The sequence below is a fragment of the Nicrophorus vespilloides genome, unplaced genomic scaffold (assembly GCF_001412225.1).
Source record: "Nicrophorus vespilloides isolate i.1.1-1 unplaced genomic scaffold, Nicve_v1.0, whole genome shotgun sequence".
NCBI lineage: Eukaryota > Metazoa > Arthropoda > Insecta > Coleoptera > Silphidae > Nicrophorus > Nicrophorus vespilloides.
This window is the reverse complement of record NW_017098818.1, coordinates 51,738-72,833: the sequence shown is the minus strand read 5'-3', so window position 1 is coordinate 72,833 and position 21,096 is coordinate 51,738. Positions and strand designations below refer to the sequence as shown.

At 35.6% G+C, this 21,096-nt stretch overlaps 8 protein-coding genes across 10 annotated transcripts; 1 reads left to right on the top strand and 7 right to left on the bottom strand.

The window, feature by feature from the left end:
* Positions 1–317: 317 nt before the first annotated feature.
* Positions 318–1,904, bottom strand: LOC108563276 (loss of heterozygosity 12 chromosomal region 1 protein homolog). Of its 2 annotated transcripts, none has more exons than XM_017921899.1 (4): positions 1,597–1,904; positions 1,372–1,538; positions 1,129–1,317; positions 318–1,072 (listed from the first exon to the last, which is right to left on the bottom strand). In XM_017921899.1, exons 1-4 carry the CDS (start codon positions 1,820–1,822, stop codon positions 857–859), a joined length of 798 nt encoding a protein of 265 aa, XP_017777388.1. In that variant the 5' UTR covers positions 1,823–1,904; the 3' UTR covers positions 318–856. The 2 variants fall into 2 exon arrangements, with proteins under 2 accessions (XP_017777388.1, XP_017777389.1); XM_017921900.1 differs by having other exon boundaries at positions 1,372–1,535.
* A 266-nt stretch (positions 1,905–2,170) lies between these two features.
* Positions 2,171–3,189, bottom strand: LOC108563278 (enhancer of rudimentary homolog). Its single transcript, XM_017921902.1, has 4 exons — positions 3,036–3,189; positions 2,756–2,941; positions 2,582–2,695; positions 2,171–2,375 (listed from the first exon to the last, which is right to left on the bottom strand). The coding sequence occupies exons 1-4, from the start codon at positions 3,036–3,038 to the stop codon at positions 2,292–2,294; spliced, it is 387 nt and encodes a 128-aa protein (XP_017777391.1). The 5' UTR covers positions 3,039–3,189; the 3' UTR covers positions 2,171–2,291.
* Positions 3,190–3,230: 41 nt separating this feature from the next.
* On the bottom strand, positions 3,231–3,932 carry LOC108563279 (enhancer of rudimentary homolog). The gene is made up of 3 exons (XM_017921903.1): positions 3,847–3,932; positions 3,546–3,731; positions 3,231–3,476 (listed from the first exon to the last, which is right to left on the bottom strand). The coding sequence occupies exons 1-3, from the start codon at positions 3,847–3,849 to the stop codon at positions 3,363–3,365; spliced, it is 303 nt and encodes a 100-aa protein (XP_017777392.1). The 5' UTR covers positions 3,850–3,932; the 3' UTR covers positions 3,231–3,362.
* A 219-nt stretch (positions 3,933–4,151) lies between these two features.
* Positions 4,152–7,853, bottom strand: LOC108563286 (SID1 transmembrane family member 1-like). The gene is made up of 9 exons (XM_017921914.1): positions 7,572–7,853; positions 6,759–6,972; positions 6,523–6,691; positions 6,353–6,470; positions 6,203–6,286; positions 5,190–6,138; positions 4,933–5,136; positions 4,723–4,874; positions 4,152–4,667 (listed from the first exon to the last, which is right to left on the bottom strand). The coding sequence occupies exons 1-9, from the start codon at positions 7,734–7,736 to the stop codon at positions 4,380–4,382; spliced, it is 2,343 nt and encodes a 780-aa protein (XP_017777403.1). The 5' UTR covers positions 7,737–7,853; the 3' UTR covers positions 4,152–4,379.
* Positions 7,854–7,873: 20 nt separating this feature from the next.
* LOC108563287 (ribosomal RNA processing protein 1 homolog) lies at positions 7,874–10,817 on the top strand. Its single transcript, XM_017921915.1, has 8 exons — positions 7,874–7,942; positions 8,051–8,325; positions 8,388–8,467; positions 8,531–8,668; positions 8,729–8,905; positions 8,967–9,149; positions 9,208–9,455; positions 9,510–10,817. Exons 2-8 carry the CDS (start codon positions 8,133–8,135, stop codon positions 10,801–10,803), a joined length of 2,313 nt encoding a protein of 770 aa, XP_017777404.1. The 5' UTR covers positions 7,874–7,942; positions 8,051–8,132; the 3' UTR covers positions 10,804–10,817.
* A 14-nt stretch (positions 10,818–10,831) lies between these two features.
* Positions 10,832–11,605, bottom strand: LOC108563290 (DNA-directed RNA polymerase II subunit RPB9). Its single transcript, XM_017921919.1, has 3 exons — positions 11,445–11,605; positions 11,151–11,366; positions 10,832–11,084 (listed from the first exon to the last, which is right to left on the bottom strand). Exons 1-3 carry the CDS (start codon positions 11,513–11,515, stop codon positions 10,982–10,984), a joined length of 390 nt encoding a protein of 129 aa, XP_017777408.1. The 5' UTR covers positions 11,516–11,605; the 3' UTR covers positions 10,832–10,981.
* Positions 11,606–11,865: 260 nt separating this feature from the next.
* On the bottom strand, positions 11,866–14,782 carry LOC108563289. Of its 2 annotated transcripts, none has more exons than XM_017921917.1 (2): positions 14,640–14,782; positions 11,866–13,555 (listed from the first exon to the last, which is right to left on the bottom strand). In XM_017921917.1, exon 2 carries the CDS (start codon positions 13,513–13,515, stop codon positions 12,022–12,024), a length of 1,494 nt encoding a protein of 497 aa, XP_017777406.1. In that variant the 5' UTR covers positions 13,516–13,555; positions 14,640–14,782; the 3' UTR covers positions 11,866–12,021. The 2 variants fall into 2 exon arrangements, with proteins under 2 accessions (XP_017777406.1, XP_017777407.1); XM_017921918.1 differs by lacking the exon at positions 14,640–14,782 and adding an exon at positions 13,946–14,036.
* A 104-nt stretch (positions 14,783–14,886) lies between these two features.
* LOC108563288 (ribosomal RNA processing protein 1 homolog) lies at positions 14,887–17,064 on the bottom strand. Its single transcript, XM_017921916.1, has 7 exons — positions 16,792–17,064; positions 16,654–16,733; positions 16,463–16,600; positions 16,227–16,403; positions 15,985–16,167; positions 15,664–15,920; positions 14,887–15,609 (listed from the first exon to the last, which is right to left on the bottom strand). Exons 1-7 carry the CDS (start codon positions 16,979–16,981, stop codon positions 14,940–14,942), a joined length of 1,695 nt encoding a protein of 564 aa, XP_017777405.1. The 5' UTR covers positions 16,982–17,064; the 3' UTR covers positions 14,887–14,939.
* Between the last annotated feature and the right edge of the window lie 4,032 nt (positions 17,065–21,096).

The window sequence follows — 21,096 nt, the reverse complement described above, 5'->3', positions numbered from 1 at the left end:
GTTATCAAGCTGTGATCCACTATAACTGCCAATTAATGTACGTTATCTTAGCAAACATAAATTTTCAAATTACTATTCAATTATTATAATTACCATTTTTAATATCATCGTTAATCACATCAATTTCTTCCGTGAACAGATGTGAACTATTATATCATTAAAATACACATTAATAAATTACCTTGTAGGAAAACTTGAACTTAGCATACTGTCGATTCATCATAAAATAATCACTTTATCGGAATTTATGAAACTTTCAATTTCTACTAATCAATTTAAACCTATCAATAAATAAGGGTACTACAGAAAAACTGGGTACGTCACACGGTGGAACCATTTATTGATCGTGCTAAACACCTTTTATTATATGTGGTTTCACCCATAATGGTATTAACATGACTTAGTAAAGAATACTAACAAGAATTATTTACCAATATATTCGTGTAAATTATTAATCATTAATGATTCACGTTAATCAATTCTTCAAGCATAAATCTTTTTGAACAGTGAAAACTATTTTTTGTTTGTTCTTATGTTTCACTGCTACAACTTGATAATAATTTTTAGTTAAATTTTAAAAGCAAAGTTTTACATGAAAGATTTTGTTTCTATACTGATTAACAACAATGTTTAATATATAGCAACACTAATAAAATCAAATTTTTAAGTAATATAGTCACCAAAATTTGATTCAGATCTAAGTTGATTCTTTATTTGAATCGCGGTCCTGATTAGTAAAAAAAAATAATTTAACGCTTTAGAATCACAGAAAATAATACCTGCATTTTTTTTTTTAAAAACGAAAGGAACACAAAGTAGTTATGGCTTAAGAAGCGGCTAAAATTAAATGCTATTTTCATCCGGTCGTCCACACGAACGGCTCCAATCTATCCTCAATATCCAAATAGTTATTCAGCAACTCCATAGACTCGAGCGTGTGGTTCAAGAGAATATGACACTTGTTCAGTTGATGGGAGAGCTCCTGCACCTTCTTGAGCTTATCCTGATGTTTGGAAAAGTTCTTCAATCTATCACTGGCGACCGCCACCATTTTCGCCACATCCAAATCAATCTGCATGAAAATTGTGTTTAGTAAACATATTGTAATTTATGTCATTTTGCAAATACCTCGCGTATTTTCTGCGTCAATATGTTTTGCTCCGTAGCGACGAGATTGGCGCACGTGTACATGTGATTCTGATACCTGGAGCACATCCTCTGCATGGGAACTGGATCCAATCTCTCCAGTACCTCTGGGTCCCTTGCTGCTGGTAAATTCAAGGTAGCCCTCATGATTGGAAGAAACATTGGAATTGCCTACAAAAATGAATCATGTTATAGATAAATTAAATAATATATTATTTAAATTACCTGTAATCTAAGAATGTCCGGATCTCTGTCAGTGTTTGGTCCACTTAGGGCAGGTTTAACCACCACAATGTTATGAGCTGGAGTCTTCTTCACATTCTTGCTCTGCAGTTTCCTCTGAGATGATTTAGGCTTGCTCTGCTGTTTATTAGTTAACTTTGGGGAATCTGCTTCATCATAGACTTATCTTAATTAATGAACATCTATTGGATTACTGATAAAGTTTACCTCCAATTGGTCTGTTTACTGTATAACTTATGTAGGGTAAGTCAATATCACTGCAGACACTAGGACCTGGTGAAGTTGAACCTGGCCTCTCACCATCATAAGGGGGCTCTGCATTTCCACCACCTGGATTAGCAATGGTGTGTTGCCTCCTGAAGTTCAGTTGTCTGGGATTGCTCTCCTCGAAGCTGACCGGTCTCGATTGACTCGCAGATTGTTCCGAACCCATCTTTCATCAAAATATTTACGTTTTCTTACTGTTGACTTTGGATTCTAGCCTACCTACAATAATCGTTTACTTACTTGACATCTGTAAGTAAGATCTGTCTGTCTGTAAGATAGTGATGCAACCACACGTACATTTTAAATAATTATTCAATTTGCTTTATTTATTTACTTTCTGTTGATTTATATAAATTTTTTTTTGTAAAATTTATAATTATTATTGTATAAATTATATTGAAAATATATTTATTGCTAGTGATAAACTTCAGAAGTATAATACATTTTTAAATACATGATAGTTAAGAAAATAATATAAAACTATAAGTTAACAAGAAAATCGTCCTGAAATTTTTAAGACTTTAGCCAATTTTGTATTGACCACGGATAAAATAACAGCCAATCATCACTAACAACCATTCCGAGGTCCCCTCAACATCTTTTCAGAATCGCCGGGACCCCGATTCATACTTCACCTATCCTCTAAACTTACCACTACAATACAGAATGTGATTGGGGTAATGCGTCGACAGGACATAGCTAAATGGAAGAGGCTCCTCCTAGAGGGATGTAGCAGGTGGAAGCAAAAAAAAAAGTTAACAAGCTATTTAGTAAAAATATTCATATTTATGAATTAATAAAAGTATGAAAAACATGTTATAAAATATATAAAACTGGTATCAAAAACTTTAAAAAGGATAAAATAGATAAATAGATACTATAAAAAGATATTTAAAATGAAAATAATTTATATGATAAATCATACTTGTCCAGCAGCTTGCCTCAATAAAATGTAAATCTTTTCCTTAATCCAATCCTTGTTGAAAGGTGCATAAGTGTTGGTAGATTTCTGATAAACCAGGCAACTCACATCTGATAACTAAAAGAATAACAACATTCAATGGTCCAATGTTATAGAAAAAACACAGTAGTTACATACTTGTTCAATGAAATCAAATAACTGAGATATTTCATAGGTAATTGTTGAAGTATTTGGCATCAGCTTCTTCAGATGCTCTTCATACACCTTGCACATACCTTCCATGCATTCATTAACAGACTCATAATCAGAGTATGTTCTTGTAGCAGGATTCAATCCAGGTTGTACCAATAAAATTGTGTGAGCCTAAAGTAAGGAATAAAGGTAACTTAATTAATATTAGTGTACCATGGTAGCAAGTAATCAAATAAAAATAATCACAAAATTATGTTGAACTTACCATTTTTAGTTACGAATAATCGTTAAACGGTTTTTTGAATATCTTTTTTAAGGTTACAAATGGTTACAAACATAAATCAGGTTCTTTTCTTGGACATGTGCGCCATCTACTCCATTATGATAAGCAAACGAAAACAAAAATACTGCTAAAAACAGTTTTATTTATTTAATTATTAGTTAAGAAAAGTAGTACAAGTAACTTAAAAATAGTTTATTATAGAGTCAGATACTTAAACAAATAAACTCTTTAAAATAAAGGTTTATCTCTTCATTGTTATTTTTTTTTATGAATACATTTGGTTTTTTTGTTATCGTCAGAGGTTCTTTGCTAACCGGCTGCTTGTCGAAGTAGTATGTAGATTTTCTCTTTGATCCAGTCTTTGTTGTATGGGGCATATGTATTTGTGGACTTCTGGTAAACCAGGCAACTCAGATCAGAGAGCTACAAGCAGAAAAGAAATATAGATGTAAATAAAATTGTGTACAGAAAAGTAACCACTGCTGCACATACCTGATCCACAAAGTCGAATAGCTGAGAGATATCGTAAGTGATGATTGGTGTGTTTGGGTTGAGCCTTTTCAGATGCTCTTCATAGATCTTGCACACTCCCTCCATACACTCATTGACGGATTCGTAATCTGAGTAGGTTCTTGTTGCTGGGTTTGATCCAGGTTGGACCAAGAGGATTGTATGAGCCTAGTGGAAGTTAACAAAATATACAGTTAAAACACTGACAGAAATGTTTAGTTTGTTAAGGGAGAGAGACGTAATGTGGAACTTTTTGAACAGATTTTATGCATAAAATACTTACCATTTTTTTTTATTTAGAAGTTTGATTCTTAAAGTAAATTAGAGGTTACAAAAATTACAACTTAAAAAAAACGACTGACATTAAACACTGCAATGAAGTTGGCCTCATAACGGATTTACTTTCTTCTAGTGTTTAGGGAATTTTTTGGTTTACTTCAATTTAACTTTAAAATGTAATTTAATTACTTTACTTTAAAATTTCTTACTTAATTGTGAATCAAAACAGTTTTTTTTTTATTTCTTTTATTTTGTTCAGTGAAAATACTTATAATATAAAATAATACATATTGTTCACTAAAGATCACCTAAAATAAAATATTGAAATTGTGTGAATAAAACAATCGATATTTGTTCCTATCTCTTGCAATCATATTTTACAGATATACACATAACTGTGGTCAAGCTCAAGCATATATAAATTATCACATTTTTGTCTCAGCACGCATTGGCCGAATTATTTTAACTTGAGAGAAAGAACTATAATAATTACTTGTATATAAAAAAAATAAAAATAATCTTTGCACTCTTGTTTCTTTAAAATACGTGGATGCGTGTCCTATGCGTGTGCGACAGATCGTCATCCAGCAACAACACTACCATGAATATAAAAAACATTCCCACAGCGCTTAGGAAGTGCCAAACGTCGTGGTAATCGTAGAACCTCATAAATAGACAATCCTGATTGTACCTTCGGGACTCTGCAGGTGATTCCGCCCAAGAAATCGATTTGTTTAGGAAGCAGTACATCGCTGCTCCAGCGCAAGCCAGAGAGATCAGCAAGAATAAAACGGCGAGCAAGTTGATCCTCTCTTTGTGGCACAACTGAAATACAGAAGTGTTTTTAGTATAGAAACTATTTTGTATTAGCATTATTTACCTTCATGACTATGTAAAAAATGAAATATAGAAGTGTGTTCATCATGAAAATCGCCAGGAGATGCAAGGCAAAATCAGTGTCGTGGTGCAGAATACCGAAAATCGCCAGCATCCAATTGCATAGATTGCCAATAAGTAAAAGGAAGAATCGTCCTGAAATTGAATTTGATTTTAAGTAACCATGATTAGTTAATGATGTGCGATGATATACCCTTATATTTGGGTTTAATATTCTCTCTTGGTGAGAACCAAAAATCGTAAAAGACGTGTCTGATGATTTTCCAGAAGAGCCATTGGTCCAGCTTGCAGCATCCCATGAAGTAGATCTGCGCAGTTAAGTAGATTCCGGTCAAGATGTGGAAGATGGTAAAGAAAATCCAGAAATACAAGTCTCCTGCCATTATGCCCCACATACCTAAGAAAATTCAACGATGAATGCATCAACATATTATAGATGTGATTATTTACCTAAAATTATCGCAACAGCGAGAACACCGAAAGTGCTGTACGCCGTAGCATTTATATCCGGATGTCTGTTCTGGTATATCTTGACCATGCAGAGCACGGCCATCACGTACATAAAACTGGTGTCGAACTGAAAGTTAGAATGGTTCGGACAGATGTGATAGCTACCCGAAAGTACACCTTCCATCATGAGCGCAACTCCTAGAGCGTAGAAGAGCCCGTAATGCTGCGGTATGCCATATTCCTGATCAAATTGTAGGTCTTTATGCCACAGTTGCCTCCTGTAGATGATGCAAATGTACAATAATCCCAATAGCAAATACCCAACGTTCGATAGAATGTGATTAAAATCGCTGAAGAACCCGAGCGGATGAGCGCACAGAAAGTTGTAATAACATAAATCCTGATTGCCTGTATCGTTTAGAACCTTCTGATAGGTAATGACCAGTTGTACCACAGGAAGACCGTAGAAGACGGCCACCGTGAGAACGTGCCAGAGGTAGAAGTATGATTTCTTCTTGAGGATACGGAAGTCCTTGCGCGCCAAATCGCACAGGAACACTTCTGGTTTATTGAAGATCACCTCCCTCGCAGAAGACGCGTCCTCGTTACTACCATAATCTTCATTGACAGAAGCGTTATCATTCGCTGTGCGAGAGGTACTTGGATTCTCCTCTATGCATCTCTCGCTCATATATTCCATACTTCTCGGGACGTAAGCTCGCGAGGAGCATAAGAAAAAGCATATACCGAAAACGAAGTAAAACACGAACATGCAGAACAGCGTCAGTATTATAGCATTAATGTAATCAGTTCGAGCTATGCTCGGTGTAATCTTAAAAGTGATTTCTTTTCTCCTTTCCGTGTTGCTCGTAGACAGCACCATCGTGCAATCGTAATCATCGGGCTTTGGTACGAAAACCAGGAAGAATCCGTTCGGGAAGTGACTCTTCTGCGCTTACAAAATGTTGCTATTAACATTACGTTAACCCTATATTAGATTACTATCAACTTACGGTAATTGTAATACCACCTTTAGTAGTAATGGTCTCGAAATATCCTTCAAATCTAATATTGTGATTCAAATCGTAAACCGGACACTGCGAATTAAATTATTTATAATTTATTATTATAATAACAACAACAAATTATTGTTTTGAACTTACACTAGCATTTTGAATACTTATCGTCATGCATATGTTGTCGGGAGAATTCACTTCCAAAATCACAGTCTTTGTGTTATCAGTTGTGGTCGCGTTATCCGGGAAATCATAGAAATAAACTCTGCAATTTCAATATTAATATACAGAATCTGCAAAAACTTCGCAAGTTAAACCTAGGCGTCGAGGAAGTCACCGTCGTGTTGTACACTTCATCTGGCAATATGTAAAACGTACTTTCCGGCATAACCGTTACATTCACCGAGACATTTTTTACAGACGAAGTGGATATGGATATAATGGGAGAATCCTCGAGCATGAACTCCGAATTGTAATGCGATATACCTAAAATTACATAATAAATTACATAAAAGTTTCTTGGAATCTTAAATCCGCGAATCAATCAAATTACCGGATATGGCTTCTGAAAGCGTCCTATTATCCATAGTCATGTCATAGCATAGAGTTTTAGCGGTATCCTTAAACTCTGTAGAACCATCATTTCCATCGACGACCATTGGTAACTGCCATGACACCACTTCTTTTTTCTGCTTTACAACTATCAAGATGGGACTCGATACATGAGCATCTTCGCTATAAGCCAAAACGCGCAAAGGCGTTTTGGTCTAAAAAAATATAATAATATTTGTCAATAATCGCGCAATTCTCATGACAATATGTTATTTTTTTTAAAGAAAAACATAATTTAAAAATAACAAAATAAAAATATGAGAAATAAACAATTTCATATACAAAAGTTTTAAAATAATAATACAGTGGAACCTCGCATAACGAGCATTTCGCTTAACGAGCGACGTTTCGCATAACGAGTGAGGATGAGAAGAGAAGTCCCAGATTGTGCGCCTTATACATCGGTTTTAAAACTTGTGTACACATATTATGTCTATTTTTGAATATGTTTCACTATACTAGTCAAAATCCGGAAATTTTGGAACGGATTAAACTCGTTAAGCGAGGTTCTACTGTATATAACATCAATTGTTACGTGAATTTTATAATGATTCAAGAAAGCATTGTTTAATTATATTAGATAAGCAATTTATTTAATAATAAAAACAATATTGTTTGAGCATTAACTGTTATAACTATGGGAATTCCCCTAAGCTGCGTAATAGACGAGGGAATCCCTGTATTGATTGATCAATACGAAGTGTATAACAGAAAAAAGCGTGTTCAACTGCAAGAGTGTTGAAAATTAACTTACTTCTATGCTATCAAATTGTATCAGATATTCGATATCTTTGTCCAAAGTCAAGTCCTGTGTAAATATTTCGTTCAGCGATCCATTTATTATTTTAACATTGAGACATTCGATCCCGGAACAACTTAGAATGATCAACGCGTTTACAAACAACCAGTGGAGCAACATAATGTGTAGAAATGTATTCTTTACATAACTGGATCAATGTTGTCTGTGATCAAAACTAACATCAAATTCTTTTCGTTGTTGTTATGGAACTAATCAAAATAACAGCTGATGGGTTAGTGACTGTTATGACATTGACTGCATTCTAGTGCAACGTGAATGTAGCTTCATTGTTGCATTACACAATATTATGCATAATTTAAAATTACGTAAGTTCTTAGATTAATTGCAATTAAGAATGTTGTAAAACGATTGATTACTGTTAATAATTCGATCGCATGTTTAAATTAATTTTTATTTTTAACGAATTATTGCAGGTTTACCAACGGTATAATATTGAAAAACTAGGTTAGGTTTTACATGCTTCAAATTTCAATATTGATATAATTCGTCGACGGCATGGCGGTATTAGAGATGAAGAATCCACGTGAAAATATGAAGAACGATAAGAAAGGTGAAAAGGCGGCGGTGCGTTTGAATGCCGAGTACATAAAGTACGCTAGGAATTTAGCTGGCAATGATAAGGAGGAAAGGGACAGGGCTTTGCAGAGCCTTGGGAAGTGGTTCAAAAAAGTCCAGAAGAGCAAAGTATGTATGTATTCAAATTTATCAGTGAAAAAATCTTGTAAACAAAACCATTTACTATTTATTCAGCTCTATCAGAGGAGGAATTGTTAGTGCTATGGAAGGGACTCTTCTATTCCATGTGGATGTCGGATAAACTTTTAATACAGGTAAGATGCCACCATCAAAATAGAACTTGGTGTTTAGGTTCAATTTTTTTTTCTTGTTTACAGGAAGAATGTGCTGAAAATATTGCACATTTAATGCACAAGCTGAATGATAATCAATTGATGTTTTTTAAATGTGGACTCAAAACCCTCTGCAATGAATGGTTTGGCATTGATCAACTTCGATTGGATAAATTTTTAATGGTTTGTTTTCTTAACAAAAAGAAAAAAACAATACAATTAATGTAATCATAAATCGTTTAGTTTGCAAGGAGGCTCGTGAGACAAGCCCTGATTGTTGTAAGGAACAATGAGTGGAAGTTTGAATATGTGAAGCAATTCCAAGATATTATGACTGAAACAGTGCTCAATCCAAAGCCTAGTGGATTCCTTGGATTGACAATGCACATTTCTGATATTTATTGGGAAGAAATATCTAAAGTGAGTATTTATTTGTTCTTCAAATTTTGGAATATTGTTTTTTTAATTATTGCTTTTTTAGGTATCACAAGGAAAGATGACTCACAAAACGCTTAACGAACTTTTACTTCCATTCTTGCATTTCATTGTGGCTTTGGATAATGCCTGTGATATCCAAAACTTTTCAGAAAATATATTTCGTTATCTCATTAAGCAAACTGATTTGCACATAGAGTACGAAGAAAAATTTGATGCATGGAGAAATGTAAGATCATCTAGATTTTAAGATGTCGTTAAATTAATTCTGTTTATTTTTCTGGTAGATGGGATACCCGGGCGGTGATATTAACAAGCTGCAAAAGGAAGTGATTGATGATGAAGATGATGATGCGACTGACAAAGATGTTAGTTTAGGAGAACAAGTTTTAGATCCTAGGGCTGGATCAGTGCACGTGACATTACCGCAACTGCAGTTCAACGCCGGTCAAATTGCATCGCTTCTTGATAAATACAAGTTTGGAAAGGGTTCCAACAAGAAGTCGCGCGCAGTTATCAATAATTTAATTGAAGAGTAAGCTCTAATTATTATTTTTTTGGAAATACTTATTAATTATTTGCGTTCCAGTTTCAAGAAAGTGGCGAAGAAAGTCTATCCATACGGTATTAAGAAAGTGAATTTAGAAGATGGCAAGATTGACATTAAGAAAGCCACAAAAGATTTGATGAACATGTTCGATTCCAAGGATAAAAAGAAGCGGAAGAGGAAAAGGAAGAATAATAATGAAGCCGTAGCCGTCGAAGAAGAGGAAGTCCAATCTAAGAAAGGAAAATTCGAGAATAAAAACCAAGCCAATAAGAATGTAAAGAAAGGAAAAGACGTTGTGCCGGTAATTCCCAATGGCGCAGTGAATGGACTTAAGGTTGATAAGAAACCGAAGAAGGAGAAGAATAAGAGGAAAATTGATAATGTTGAAGATATTCAATTGAATCATACGAAGAAACGGAATTTGAATACTAGTACCATTGAAGATGTTGTTAATAATTTTGAGATGGAATTCACTCGAAACTCCGGTACTTGGTATGTTTTTTCAGCAGATGATACTGCTGAAACGAGCAACATTACTGAGAACGGAATCCAATCGTCTCCAAAGAAATGCGAAAGTCCCAAATCTCCAAAAAACAAAGTGGACAGTAATAAATCTCCAAAAGACAAAGCAGAGGAGGGACCTAAATCTCCAAAAGTGAAAGAAGAGGAGAGCATAAAATCGCCGAAAGGTAAAGTAGAGGAGAGTATAAAATCTCCGAAAGGCAAAGTAGAGGAGAGCCCGAAATCCGCAAAATGCAAAGCGGAAGGAAGCCCGAAATCTAAAGCACCTGAAAGCCCCAAATCACCTAAACAAAACAAAGATAACGTGATTCAAATTGGCACACCAAAATCAGAAATTGTTAACGATTTTCAACCTAACGAGGAAAGTACACCCAAGAAGCTCTTCACGCAAACCGCATGGGACGTACCCTTGTTGGAAGGAGAAACCGAGATTTTTGTGCCATCGAATAAGTACAAGAAGAAAATGGATAAGCTGGGTCTCAAGGCGAATGTCACCGTCAACGGTCTGCTAGAGAAGTCCGTCCAGAAGATTAAGGGAAAGAACAGTCGTCACTCCATGGACCCGAACATCGTGAGGAATCCGTTCGCGCGGGTTGGTCAATCCTCGGTAACGGGTAGCGCGAAGAAAGTGAAGATCGATTTGAGGTTGAACAAATCGCAGGAAATCCACGAGCACATGGCCCAGTTGCGCAGCTCCCCAGCCATTCCATTCGATGCCAACAGGAAACCCAGCAAACCCTTGCTCAAACCCAACGCGGTCGCAAGTCCCATCAACCCGTTTTACAAAAAGAAAATGTTAAATATTTGGTGAAATAAATGTATACAATACACTTGAAACATTTTTTCCCTATTCAAATTTATTATTCACTAATTCAACGTTATATTTCCATCGATGTTTACTCGTTCAAGATCCAATAAAAATTATTAATTACAATACAAAAAATACAAATGTAGTTTAATCAATTATTAAATAAAATAAAGTATAAAATTTATTCTGTCCATCTATGAGAGCAATGCTGACTTGTGCAGACATAATACAATCTCATCTCCTCTTCAGCCCTTCGGGTTTGTGCTTGAAAGAATACTGCTTCCCTAATGTTATATATAACAATAATATTAATCAACAAATTGTGAATATACTATTTGTAAAAATTATACCTGTGTTGACATTTGGGACATGGATGATCTTCTGTTCGGGGCAGTGTTGGGTCTGAAATTACATCCGGCACAATGTGGGTAAGCTCATCAATTTCGTGCATAATTTTGTTCACATAAATGCATTTGGAATCTGCGTGTTGCTTGTAATCGCAATTTCTGCACGCGTACAGCAATATTTTGTTTTCTTTGTCCTCCTTGGGATACAACATGTTGTTGCTGTAAAAGTAGAATGTTTTATTCAAGAACGCACTAACGATTGATAGGTTAGGAAATTGTTTTCTTTAAGAAACTTACCATTCTTGGCAAAATCTAATACCCACGAAGCCTGGGCCTTCGCTGTGAGAATCATAGTTCGTCGTTGGCATTTTTTAATACTCTTTCGATTACAATTTGCACACAATAATAACAATGATTTCACAACGTTAGCTTGTTTTGTACTGTCAAACAATTTGAATGATGTGCTAGGTTATAGGAAAGTCAAACACATTATATAGGCAACCAACTTTGAGTGTATATTAAGAAACATTTAAAATTAAATTATAGTGTTAACATACTTTTAATTACGTAGAATATTTAAGAAAACAGTGATAGTGAAAATTAGTATGAATTAGATGCTTTATGATTCAGGAATGAAATGATCGCAGATTTAAGAAACAGAATATTTTAATATATTTGTACATAATAAATATAATATATTATTTAGTGTTAAATAATTACAAAAAGTAACGACTTTCTAAAATTCTATTCAAAATATTACGTTTTATAAGAATAGGTGCAACTGGAAACCACAAACGGAATATATAAATACAGAGTGAACAATCAGCACTTGAAGCATTCCAATAGTCTTGTGTTTAAACTGTTGCTGTTAACTTTATTCCTCCAAGATGCAGATGCATTCGACGTTCATCAACACGTCGTTTTCCTTTTCCCTTCGCATCTCATCTTCCTCCAAACCCTCGCAAATATCACATTCATCAGTGTTCACCTGGAACAGGCTCAAATTTTCGTCTTCAAAAACATTCTCGAATATAGAAGAGGACGCAGGATCGGCATCTTTGAGCAGACACCAGTCATCCCTGTATGATTCGTACAAGCTTTCTTTGGATTTCCACTTGGGCTCCAAATATAACTTTATCGTTCCGTCCCTGCAGTAATGCGAGTCCACCTTTTCGAGCGTATTGAAGAACTCTTTGCATTCTAAAAGCTGTACTTCCGTACGATGGTTGTCCATATCGTCCATGCTGCAATCGAATTGTCCCTCCTGATCAGAAGATGTATCATTGGAAGCGGAACTTAACTTCTTCTTCCAATTGCCGGCCATCCACGAACCTGCGGCCAAGGTGTTGATGAACATCGTTTTGCAAACCCTAAGATGTTCGTCGCCTTTGGGTAAATAGTACTCAAATGAATAGCTACGCCTGGAAACGTTGGACTCGTCTCTTTCTCGTGGCTTTGCTGTCCTCTTCTGCACCATCAGTAGATCTACAAACACTTTTTTCTCGCCCCAATTCATGCTCCAGAATCTATTGAAAATTCCTATTCTGTCCTCCTCGTCAAAGTCGGCGCATTTAACAGTCTTTTTGAGCGAGCTGCACGAGCAGCGCGGTTTCATCTCTCTCGGAGGTTTCGGATCGAATTTCCACTTCCCGTTGATCTTCCGTTTACCGATGTACTCCAAACCGTGTTCACGGGCTTTCTTCATTTTATTAACGTCCCATAATTCATGGACAGATTGTCGTTTCCTCCTCGAAGGCCTATCGTCAGACACAAAAGAGCTGGTATCGGGAATGTTACAGCTTGAATTACAGCTAGGATCATTAGAGTTTTTATTGAAATTCAGATGCGCCCCTGCAAGTGTGCTGATGAACATGTTCTTACAAACACGCAATTCATCGTCGTCTTTTGGTAAATAGTATTCAAAGGAAAAGCTCCGTCTGGACATGTTGCTTTTGCCTCGAGGTCTGGCTGTGGTTTTCTGAATGATCGAGCTCTCTACGAACTCTTTCCTCTTCGCCCAATCCATTCGCCAGAACTTATTGAATATTTGAACGCCGTCTTCGTCGTTGAAGACGACGCATTTGATCGTCTTGAAGTTGCAGGAACATCGTTGCTTAATTTCTCTGGCAGGTTTCGTCGAATCGCATTTCCAATCCCTGCTCTTCTTCATCTTGTGTACAATTCTCATCACTTTATCGAGCTGTTCAACTTTCCGTCTCAAGGCGGTGTTTGGCTCTTCGCCGTGGGTCACCGATGAACCAGCATCGGGAGTATCAACATTTTCCTCGGCGACTGCATTGCAAGTCGCATCCAAATCATTTGATTCATCGTCGGAATTACTTTGCTTGCCCTTTCCTTTCATTACCATATTAAAATACAGACACAGCTTGCTTGTCGTCACTCTCTTTCTGCTCATCATGAAAAAGATAAAACCATAAATTAGTAAACTATACAAATAATTACTTGATAATTTATGTACTAACAAACAACATTATGATACAAAGTAAACGTAAATATTATTTAAATATCAACTATGTGCATTTATAAAAATAATTATATGTGCAATAAATGATAGTAATTATTAGCTTTTTTAATTACACGAGTAAAACACTTCATGTTTTTTTTATTGTAATAATCTTTCTAGAAATTATGGCGCTATAGATATTCGTAATAAAACTATATTATATTTGTGTTTACATTGCAACATAGTTTTGTTGATTTTCAACCAAGGACGGAGATTCTTCAATAAATTCTTTAAGAGTTAACATTTAGACATATAATTGTTATGTTTTGCTTACTCTGATATAACTCTTTCACTGTTTATCCAGTCACATTAAAAGTAATGTATTGAATAAATATACAAAATAATAACAACAACATGATAGAGGTTGTCAAAACAATTTAGACGCCATTTTTTACTACAATCATTGATTTTAATACATTATTCATAACTGAAAATAAATTGGTTTCAGTTGATTTTGTAGTATTAATCAAATTTGTTTTCGATTATGTGTCGAAGTCGAATTTATTAGTCATCGATCATTTAATGAACTTGCTCTAATTATATGAGAATATAAACAGTAGACGTTAAATATGCGGCTAAAAGATAATAGTCTCATGGACATCCATAATTAAGTTGCTACATTATCATATTCCTTTTCCTTCTATTCGAATATCGTATTCGCAACTTGTTTCTATAATTCATTGGCAACATGAATTCAAGTATTTGTTAACAAAAATAAACATGGTGATTTTTCTATTATTTTTCAACTGAATTCCAACATCCTTAACCTCATTCCTTAATGAAAACAGAAGATCATGCATTGCAGGGTTTAATAATTAGCTTATCCATTGCATGTAGTAACACTTGGTATTTATTGTGGGGGGTTGTAACTGGATGAAGAGCAGTCAACCCTCTTGCAGCAAAACAAAGTGTGCACCTCCTTATGCTAGACATATGAAGTATACAGATGTAAATAAATGAATACTTACGGCAGTTTGGTTAAAGTCTGCCAGGAATACAAAAATCAACAAAAATTCTACAATACTGTACCAAACATGCTAATGTAAATCACGGTAGGTGGCGACCAGCGCGCATGACATTCAAGTTACCTGGTTTCACAATAACAACTAGAACAGTGTTGCCAGCATTAATATTTCTTCTCTATAAGTAGGGTAACCCTTTAACATAGACATCTAATTGTCACTATAGCCAACTGAAGAAAATTCAATTTTATTATATAATTCTCATTTTTATAATTATAATAAACATTTGTAATATGTGCAATGGTTTCACCACTCTTCCAACAACTGTTTTCTGTAGATAGCACTGATTGGACTGGAGGCAGCATTTGGTTTCAGCAAGGTCTTCCGCGGTTTCCTGTTCGCATCGAATGGTATTGCAGGAGAGCTCCGCAGCTGAGCTTCGTGCTCGTCAATTTCCTGCGATTGGTTCATCTTCAAATCGATCTTCACTTTCTTCGAGCTTCCGCCATTGGAGTGGTTGTCCACGGTGATGTTGCTGCATTCAATATCATCCGCTGAATACACGTGCCAAACACCAGAGTTCCTGGTAAACGCCATCTCGAAGTTGTTCAACACTTCCTCAAAGTTGCTGCTATTCAAATTAGGTTTCTTTGTCTGCTGCAACGCAAGATCCTCATCACTCTTCCTTTTCGTATTATTACTCAGTGGTCCCGCATCTTGGATCTTCTTTTTCTTACTTTTATTTGCTGTTACTTCCTCACATTTCACTGTCTTGGTGTGAATGTTGACTTCATCTTGCTTGTCTGCAACAACATCGTCGTTATCTTTTCTTTTTCTCTTCCTATTTTTTCGTTTGTTCTTGACTTCAAATTTGCCCATCAACTCTTTCGTCGCTTTCTTGATGTCGAGTTTGCCATCATCCAAATTGACTTTCTTTATACCGTACGGATAGATATTCTTGGCAACCAGTTTGAAACTAAAAACCAAAACGATTTAGTACTGTCGAAACATTCGTAAATTGATTACAGACTTTTCGATTAATTTGTTTATATATGCTCGAGATTTCTTGTTGGAACCCTTTCCGTACTTGTATTTCTCCAAAAGCGATGCGATCTGATTGGCGTTGAAATGCAGTTGCGGCAATGTCACGTGCACTGATCCTGCCCTAGGATCTAAAACTTGTTCTCCTAAACTAACATCTTTGTCAGTCGCATCATCATCTTCATCATCATCATCATCAACCACTTGCTTTTGCAGTTTCCTAATATCACCGCCCGGATATCCCATCTATCAAAAAAAAAAAGCAAATCAACTCAATTTAACTAAAATCTCAATATTCAGATGATCATACATTTCTCCATGCAGCAAACTTCTCCTCATATTCTAAGTGCAAGTCAGTTTGCTTTATGAGATAACGAAATATGTTTTCGGAAAAGTTTTGGATATCACAGGCATTATCCAAAGCCACTATATAATGCAAAAACGGAAGTAAAAGTTCGTTAATTGTTTTCTGAGTAATCTTTCCTTGTGATATCTAAAAAAAAGTATTAATAAAAAATTATTTTTAAAATAACAAAAAAACAAAATACTAACTTTAGAAATTTCTTCCCAATAAATATCAGAAATGTGCATAGTCAATCCAAGAAATCCACCTGGTTGGGGATTGAGCACTGTTTCATTCAAAATATCTTGAAATTGCTTAACATACTCAAACTTCCATTCATTGTTCCTGATAACAACTAGGGCCTGTCTCATGAGTCTCCTTGCAAACTGTAATGTTTAAATGATTGAAAGCTTTACAATTTAATTTTTTTTGTGTTCATTCTCACCATCATAAACTTATCCAATCGAAGTTGATCTATGCCAAACCATTCATTGCAGAGGGTTTTAAGTCCACATTTAAAAAAGATCAACTGGTTGTCTTGCAGTTTGTGTATTAAATGTGCAATATTTTCTGCACATTCTTCCTAAACAATGGGAACAATTAGATACTATCGAATTTTCAAAATCATTCACTCACTTGAATCAAAAGCTTATCTGACATCCACATCGAATAGAAGAGGCCCTTCCATAGCACCAACAGTTCATCCTCTTGGAGGGCTGTAACCAGTTACTTAATTACAAAAGATGTTTAAACTGATTAATATTGGATACATACAATAATTGCTTTTCTCAATCTTTTTCAGCCATTTACCCAGCCTCTGCAAAGCTCTATCTCTATCCTCCTTATCATTCCCAGCCAAACTCCTTGCATACTTGATATAATCTGTATGCATTTGCACTGCTTTGGCGGTCTTCTTCTCGTGCTTCATATTTTCACGAGCATTTTTAGTATCCAACACAGCCATCACATTAATAAAATGATATCAACGTTAATAACTTGAGCATGCAAAACTGATATAAACCAATGCAAATTCTAACCTATTTCACTTGGTCGATATCGTTTGTGCGCATGTTCTAAAAGAATTCAAACTTGAAAAAGTTTTCAAGTAACATTTTGAATCATATTTGATTCAATATCAAGTATTCTTTTAATCAAAAGCTATTTACAAACAATATGTATATCGAGCGTTTGTTGTTATAGTTTATATAAATAATTTTGAGTGACTTATGGTAGAAGAATGGCAAAAGTGAAAGATAGTTTTGGAAAGGAGAAATCTTCTATACTGCAAAACGATGAAAACAAGACTGATATTACTCCTTACTTACGAGAGAATAGGTAAAAACTATCATCAATTTTAAATACTAATTTCAAAAAATGTACAAAAAAAAAAAACAGAATTTCGAAGCTTCTCATGTTACCGCACTCGGATTTGTGGCAGGGATTCGTCACATTCACAATAATATTCCACATGAATATGGCTATCATCTCCGTCGTCTATCTGAGGCAAACCATGGATTCGATCACTCTTCCTGTGCATCACATGCTGGAGTTAATATTCTTCTGCGACATCGTCTTCAGCTTGATACACAGGAACTTTTCCATCCACAAGAACGATCTTTGCATTCGACGAACTTCACTTCTGGTCGTTCTGCTAGGATGTATATCACTAGTACCATATTACGAGTTTTATGTATACTTTCTGGATGGAACCCGTAACGTCAGCCTAGGAAACTTGATCAGATTGAAGACGTTATTGAGAGTAGTTCCAGTTGGATTGTTCTTCAGATGCAAGAGAAAAGAAGCTGGTAAGATATGAAGAAGTTGTATGTATCGCATGTTGAGTTATTTTTTTTTACTTGAAGGTGTCAATCAATTCATGATTATATTGTGGTATAATCTATACATTTTCACCACATACGTGATCGTGTTTTCTTGCATTTGGAGATGGTTGGGTTGCTTCAAGTGCGCGCAATCCAATTGGATGAATCACATCAGCGACTACGTTTACAACGATAATTTACTAGTTGATCGATTCCTAATTCCTTATACTTACATAGCAAGTTTATTAGCTGGAAACTGGGGAGGTTGCTTTTGTATAACAACAATGTTTAAGATAAATATAAATTTTTTTGTGTATTTTAGGTGTAATTATGGGAGAAACCAGCACCGAAAATGCTGTCGTTTTATGCACAATGAGCACCGGAATCATCTTGAAAGTGATGCTGTTAATAGCGCAACTCGTCGGTCAATTCATAAACACGCATAAGAAGCAAAGTATTTTCACTTCAAGATTGCAGAACATTTTCCATTATGCTGAAGCGCATATGTTCAGCAAAAGCCTTTTAGCTGATTTGAGAGAGTATTATACTACGCTATGGAAGAAGCGAAGCGCTATTATAAAGATGCCTCCTTGCTTCAATTTGCTCCCTTTATCTCTACAAGTATTTTCAACATGAATTAACTAGAAGCTCTAACCTAAATGTTAAACTTTTAGAAAGAAGTGATGTTGGATTTAAATTGGGACGCTCTCCACCATTCGCATTTGTTTAAAAACGCTAGCATGCCATTCAAACGTGACTTGAGTCTGGTCATGAGGAGCGAGTTCAAGTTAGCAGGCGATTACCTGTACAACAACAACGAACTTAAGACCAAAATGATATACATCGTATCAGGAATTGTGCAAGTAATTTGAAACTAAAATAATTAAAAAAAAAATAAGCTAATAATTTTAATAAGATACTTTCAGATGAAGACGACGAATCGCCGGTGGTTTCATTCTCTTCGGGTACTATTCTAAGCGAGACGGCTTGTCTCTTGCCCACGTTCAGTGAATGCAAAATGCGATGCGCTACTTATTGCGAATTCAAAACGCTGTCTTTGCCCAACGTTTTCCGAAAGCTTTTGCTCTACAAAGGAAGAACGCCTGGTTTGATGAAACAATTGAATTCGAGATTGAAGGAAGCTCGGATTTTGCAAAGCAGGAAGATGGCGGAGATTTTTAGTTTGAAGCACGTGAACAGACCGTTGAGGAGGTTGAAGAACGAGTGGCGGGCCATGCACGAAAGGAAACTGATTTTCAAAGAGATCTTAGTCAATCCGTCACACACCTCCAAATATTTGGATCTGTTGGTTTTGAGCGATGAGATGGAACTGAAGGTCGAAGTTATTTGTTTGACTTCTACGTTTCCGTTCATCTTGGATCCGGATTCGAGTTTTAGGAAGTTTTGCAATATATTATTCTTTTGTAAGTATCCTGTAAAATTTTGCTATATCGTTATTGTCGTTTACTTCAGGGGCTGTGGTCTTGCAATGCGTGATCATACCTTACTGTGCTGCATTTAAGCGATCCATGGGTTCAGCTTTGATCAAGTTTTGCATGGGACTGGATCTCATTTACGTGTTCGATATTGCCATTCAAACCACCACTGCAATTAAGGAAAAGGATAGATTGGTCACGAATTTTGGATCAATCCTGCAAGGACGGTAAATATATCATTTAAGATCTTGAATATGAATTGATTTTGCTTTGCAGATTACGCGAATTGCCCTTTCAAATTGACCTTTTCGCGTCGATCCCATACGATTACCTTGGTTTACTGAATGGTTGCTCGCATCATTCTTTCGTCTTACTAAAATTCCCTAGGACTTTCAAAGTTTACAAGGCCATCACGCTAATACAAAAGTTCCAGAAAAAGTTGAACACTAATTCGAGTAGCATAATTATGATTAAGTACTGCATCCTATTCTTCATTTGCTCGTATTTTGGGATGTGTCTTCTTTACATGAACGCTTGCTACTCGAAAATTTGTTACTACTATTGTAAATATACCAAAGACAATTTTCAATAGCTAACTTAAACCGGCATTTTATTACAGCTTGGTACGCGTATAATAGAAAATTGGATGTTTGGGATGAAAAGAGTAACGAGATTGATCCGGCGCTGAGGACTCTGTTCATGGTGGTGTCTTTGATTAGCGGAACTGGATGTGGCGACAGCAATCCTTACACCGCTTCGGATTCGCTGATAATGTATTTGCTGATACATCTCGGTTATTACCTGATGCAATTCTGCTTCGCGGAACTGATCAGCATCAATTATTGGGCCATGCATCAGAAGACATCTCACAAGATGCTCGTGCATTCGCTTCTGGACGCCGCTCGACATCATAATGTACCGCAGAGTTTGATGGTTCGCATTGAAAACAACATGAGATTCCGTTGGGAGTACAACAAGAACTTGATAATGTACGATACGAACGAGATTTTCGTAGAAACTCCTAAGAATCTGAAAGATACAATTTCGAACCATTTGATGTACAGTTATTTAGAAAATCAACCGTTTTTCCAACATTTAGACGAGAAGTTGGTGAAATTGATAGCTTCAGTGAGTAAGGTCATTGCGTATCCACCGGGTACAACGATAATACGGAACTATCGTCTGGTCACGCAAATATTCATAATAAAAAACGGGTATTGCGTTTCAGAGTCAACAATACCAGGTTAGATTTAGAAAGTGTGAGTTATGGATTTTATATAAATACTGTTTTGGTGATTGCAGGTGATTACGAGAGAAACACTTTCAGGCAGATAATCAAAGTGGGAGCATGTTTTCCCATAATGGAAACCATGCACCAAATTCCATCATTCCTAACTGTCAGATCAATAACAAATGTTGAGACTATAGCCATTCCTTATGACGCTATCATACGTTATTTGAGATTGGATTTAGAATCGTACGAGTGGATAAAGAAAGCTTTGCACGTAATCATTCAATGTTTATATTTGAGAATTATTTAATGATTTAGGTTCATTATTTAGACGCACATGATCGACAACGAGTCAATACTGTTACGTAAATACACATTGTACTATACTAAAATTAAGAAGAAAATTCCTTATGACAATATATTTGAATATGATATACCTCTTACGGCAGTTAAACGAAAGAAGAAATCTGTATTAGGTATATCGTTATTAATATTTAATAATTTGTCTTAATTCAATTTGTTGTATGTTTCCAGAATCTCGCTTGCTAAATTTTTTTGTTAGTACCATTTATCCAAATAGCAAAGGGTTCGT

Excerpts from the sequence above, each read along its gene's own strand:
- LOC108563289 (XM_017921917.1), bottom strand. The coding sequence starts at position 13,515 with ATGGTAATGAAAGGAAAGGGCAAGCAAAGTAATTCCGACGATGAATCA.
- LOC108563278 (XM_017921902.1), bottom strand. Across the intron at positions 2,696-2,755 it reads TATTTGATTTCATTGAACAA|TTATCAGATGTGAGTTGCCT; the intron begins GTATGTAACTAC and ends TTATTCTTTTAG. Across the intron at positions 2,376-2,581 it reads TGAGGCAAGCTGCTGGACAA|GAGGAGCCTCTTCCATTTAG; the intron begins GTATGATTTATC and ends ACATCCCTCTAG.
- LOC108563279 (XM_017921903.1), bottom strand. Across the intron at positions 3,477-3,545 it reads TATTCGACTTTGTGGATCAG|CTCTCTGATCTGAGTTGCCT; the intron begins GTATGTGCAGCA and ends TTCTGCTTGTAG.
- LOC108563287 (XM_017921915.1), top strand. The coding sequence starts at position 8,133 with ATGGCGGTATTAGAGATGAAGAATCCACGTGAAAATATGAAGAACGAT. Across the intron at positions 8,326-8,387 it reads AGTCCAGAAGAGCAAAGTAT|CTCTATCAGAGGAGGAATTG; the intron begins GTATGTATTCAA and ends CTATTTATTCAG. Across the intron at positions 8,669-8,728 it reads GATTGGATAAATTTTTAATG|TTTGCAAGGAGGCTCGTGAG; the intron begins GTTTGTTTTCTT and ends TAAATCGTTTAG.
- LOC108563288 (XM_017921916.1), bottom strand. The coding sequence starts at position 16,981 with ATGGCTGTGTTGGATACTAAAAATGCTCGTGAAAATATGAAGCACGAG. Across the intron at positions 16,734-16,791 it reads GATTGAGAAAAGCAATTATT|CCCTCCAAGAGGATGAACTG; the intron begins GTATGTATCCAA and ends AACTGGTTACAG. Across the intron at positions 15,610-15,663 it reads ATAAACAAATTAATCGAAAA|TTTCAAACTGGTTGCCAAGA; the intron begins GTCTGTAATCAA and ends TTTGGTTTTTAG.
- LOC108563290 (XM_017921919.1), bottom strand. The coding sequence starts at position 11,515 with ATGCCAACGACGAACTATGATTCTCACAGCGAAGGCCCAGGCTTCGTG. Across the intron at positions 11,367-11,444 it reads ATTAGATTTTGCCAAGAATG|CAACAACATGTTGTATCCCA; the intron begins GTAAGTTTCTTA and ends CTACTTTTACAG. Across the intron at positions 11,085-11,150 it reads TGTCCCAAATGTCAACACAG|GGAAGCAGTATTCTTTCAAG; the intron begins GTATAATTTTTA and ends ATATAACATTAG.
- LOC108563276 (XM_017921899.1), bottom strand. The coding sequence starts at position 1,822 with ATGGGTTCGGAACAATCTGCGAGTCAATCGAGACCGGTCAGCTTCGAG. Across the intron at positions 1,539-1,596 it reads AGTAAACAGACCAATTGGAG|CAGATTCCCCAAAGTTAACT; the intron begins GTAAACTTTATC and ends TCTATGATGAAG. Across the intron at positions 1,318-1,371 it reads CGGACATTCTTAGATTACAG|GCAATTCCAATGTTTCTTCC; the intron begins GTAATTTAAATA and ends TCATTTTTGTAG.
- LOC108563286 (XM_017921914.1), bottom strand. The coding sequence starts at position 7,736 with ATGTTGCTCCACTGGTTGTTTGTAAACGCGTTGATCATTCTAAGTTGT. Across the intron at positions 6,692-6,758 it reads GCTTTCAGAAGCCATATCCG|GTATATCGCATTACAATTCG; the intron begins GTAATTTGATTG and ends ATGTAATTTTAG. Across the intron at positions 4,668-4,722 it reads TTTTTTACATAGTCATGAAG|TTGTGCCACAAAGAGAGGAT; the intron begins GTAAATAATGCT and ends TCTGTATTTCAG.